This window comes from Urocitellus parryii, chromosome X, assembly GCF_045843805.1.
Source record: "Urocitellus parryii isolate mUroPar1 chromosome X, mUroPar1.hap1, whole genome shotgun sequence".
Classification (NCBI taxonomy): domain Eukaryota; kingdom Metazoa; phylum Chordata; class Mammalia; order Rodentia; family Sciuridae; genus Urocitellus; species Urocitellus parryii.
This window is the reverse complement of record NC_135547.1, coordinates 13103112-13106076: the sequence shown is the minus strand read 5'-3', so window position 1 is coordinate 13106076 and position 2965 is coordinate 13103112. Positions and strand designations below refer to the sequence as shown.

At 54.0% G+C, this 2965-nt stretch overlaps 1 protein-coding gene across 1 annotated transcript; it reads left to right on the top strand.

Moving 5' to 3' along the window:
- The first annotated feature begins 1368 nt into the window (after positions 1 to 1368).
- On the top strand, positions 1369 to 2455 carry Hapstr2 (HUWE1 associated protein modifying stress responses 2). The gene has a single exon (XM_026392235.2). The coding sequence runs from the start codon at positions 1369 to 1371 to the stop codon at positions 2197 to 2199; it is 831 nt and encodes a 276-aa protein (XP_026248020.1). The 3' UTR covers positions 2200 to 2455.
- The last annotated feature ends 510 nt before the right edge of the window (positions 2456 to 2965 follow it).

Sequence of the window (2965 nt, the reverse complement as noted above, 5' to 3'; positions counted from 1 at the left end):
GAATTGTCTGCAATGAAAAAGGACTGCATGGTTATAAGGGATTTGTTATTGAACCCAAGGAAAATACGTTATTTCCCATACCTTTTAAAGCTTAACTTCGGTATTGTGATGTTTTAACAAGGCAGAATTTTTAGGGTGTTGGTAAGTAGGTGCACTTTCCAAAAAGGATCTATATTTTATACTACAGCAGAAAATTCTGCTTGGGTCCCCCCACTTTCTCTCTCAATCTTGGGATTTTCAGTAGTCGAGTGTAGATCACACAGAACCCCTCCCCTATAATTTTTCTTCTTATTTTTTAATGATAAAAATCTTTACAAGAATCCTGGGGGCGGGAATCAATACCATATTCTGACCCTTACTCTTGGAATCTGGTAAGTTTGCAACTGGCCCAAAGAAGTGCCTTTCGGGGGCAGGAAGAAGGTTCTCAATCACGACTTTCAAGTGCTTTCCAGAAACCTTATCTGAGGACCTCTTTGGGCACGTGGGGAAACTGAGGCCCAAGAAGCTGGTGATGGGGGCTGGGCGCTTTTCCAGCTGTGACTCCACCCCTTTCTAGAAAAGGGTCTGCTTTGGTCCACGAAAACACTTTATTCGGGCACCTAAAATATGCAAAACTGCTGGGGTCCAGACTGCCTGCCTACTCAGGAGGGCTGCGGTCTTTCCATTCTACCCCCAGCCTTCCCGGATCAGCGCCCTGGATGTGATCGACACCATGAAGTTGCCCCATAATCCTCTCTGGCAACATAGGATGTAAAATTTGATCAGCTCATTGGATGAAGCCGACAAGTCCCAAAAATGTGTGAAAAGGGGGCCAAGCAGTAGGCAAGCGCCGCTTTGAGGCAGCGCTCCAGCCGGCCCCCCTCCGAGTTCTCAGTGCGGCAGCGGTGGCGCAAGCGGGGGCTGGGGTCCAGCGGCTGGCCGCTGCGGCTGCAGCGACTAAGGCGGCGGCAGCGAGGCCGCGGCGCCATAGGGGGGCAGTAGGAGCGAACCTCGGGGCCGGAAGGGGGCAGCGCGGCGGCGCCTGCGGCTGCGGGGTTATCTCCGCGGCGGTAGAGACAGCGACCGCGGATTTGCCGGGGGCCGAGCCGGCGGGGCTGGGCGGGGCGTGCACCGGGGCCGTGGGGCGGCGCGCGCCGTAGCAGTTAGCCTCAGGGCCCTGCCGCCCGCGCGCCCGCCGGGCGGCGCACGAGGAGGAGGCGGCGGCGTCCGCGGCAGCGGCGGCGGCGGCGGCGGCGGCGGTGGCGGCGGCAGCGGCCGCGGAAGGAGGAGGGGAGCTCGGAGCAGGAGGTGAGGTAGAGGTGGAGGAGCGACAGTAGGCGGCGGAGGAGGAGGCGGTGGTGGAGGAGGCGCGCGGCCTGGAGGAGGAGGATGGAGGAGCAGCCGAAGGAGGGCGAGGCCGAGGTCGCGGAGCACTGGTTCTCCAAGTGGGAGCGCCAGTGCTTGGACGAGGCCGAGCAGGACGAGCAGCTGCCCCCAGAGCTGCAGGAGGAGGCAGCCGCCGAGGCTGCAGGGCTCAAGAGCGAGCAGCAGAGGCTCTGGCACCTCTTCCAGATCTCGGCCACCGCGGTGGCCCAGCTCTACAAAGATTCTGGGTGCCAACAGCCAGGACTGTCTATGTGGGACCCCTTCCAGAATGCAGCCATGGCCGTGACCAGCCTCTACAAAGAGAGTGGGGATGCCCACCAACGAAGTTTTGACCTGGGAGTCCAGGTTGGCTACCAGCGTCGCATCAAAGATGTGCTGGAGTGGGTGAAGAAGGGCCGGAGCACCATTCGCCGCGAAGACCTGATTAGCTTCCTATGTGGCAAAGTGCCCCCTGCCCCTCCCCCGCCACGCACCTCTAGGATGCCCCCGAAGCCACCCTCTGGGGCCGCTAGCCAAGCTGTGGCAACCGAGTCCAGCTCTTCAGTTGACGTCGACCTGCAGCCTTTCCATGAGGCCATTGCCCTGCATGGCCTCAATGGCGCCATGGCAAGCATCAGCGTGCGATCTGGCGCACCTGGTTCCCCGCCTCAAGACAGCGGTGTGGCCAGCAGTGGGCGACGAAAAAGTAGTTTCCTCGAGGATGACCTGAACCCCTTTGGCTCCGAAGAACTAGCCCTCCGCCTGGACAGTGGGGGGATCCGCAAGCGCACTTCGGCCCAGTTCGGTGATGGCATCACAGACTCCCCGTCCCACAAGCGCAACCGAATGGTCTAAACTGCCTCGATGGTCTCCATCCACCATATTGCTTGAGAGCCAACTCGACCTTCAATTGCTCGTGGGAGGATCCTGGAGGCCATCCTTCTTCTCTAAGTTAAACAAAGATTTCTATTAAGTTTACCATAAAGAAACTTTAAAAGTATTCCAGAAGAGGCCTCTCGTATGACTCTGACTTTCCAAAAATATAATTCTATTAGAGTACAACAAAAAGTACCCAGTAGTTAGCAAGATCATTTAAAGCAAAAGTATCCAGTCAGGGCGGGAGCCTGGTTTATCTTGTTCACAGTTATATTCCTTAGCATCTAGCTCAGTTGCTGGTGCTCAATAAATGTTTGTTGAATGAATAAATGAAATCTTAATTTAAAATCTTAAATGGAAAAGACAACAGGTGTTTACTTGGTTATAGGATAATTTTATCCTTTTTTGAGGGGTTGTTGGCTTTAATGGTCTTTGCCAATTTTATTACATTATGCCAAAATGTAAGATTTGACATCTTTGTGAAATCTGGAGTCTTCCACATTTACTCCACTGTACACTGCACCTAATTTCTAGAAAAAAACTGGAAGTAATACATTTTGGGCTGTGATTTGCTTTGAAAAGTAGTTGATCATTTGGAGCTTATAATGGTGTAAAGAGGTGCCATGGTGGTTGGGCAGGTAATATGTGATATTGGGTAGATTCAGTACTCTCTTTATGAAAACAGAACAGAACAATTGAGATCCTGATAAAATAAGTTTGTATCCCTAGTGGCCCGGTGGTGCTC

Excerpts from the sequence above, each read along its gene's own strand:
- Hapstr2 (XM_026392235.2), top strand. The coding sequence starts at position 1,369 with ATGGAGGAGCAGCCGAAGGAGGGCGAGGCCGAGGTCGCGGAGCACTGG.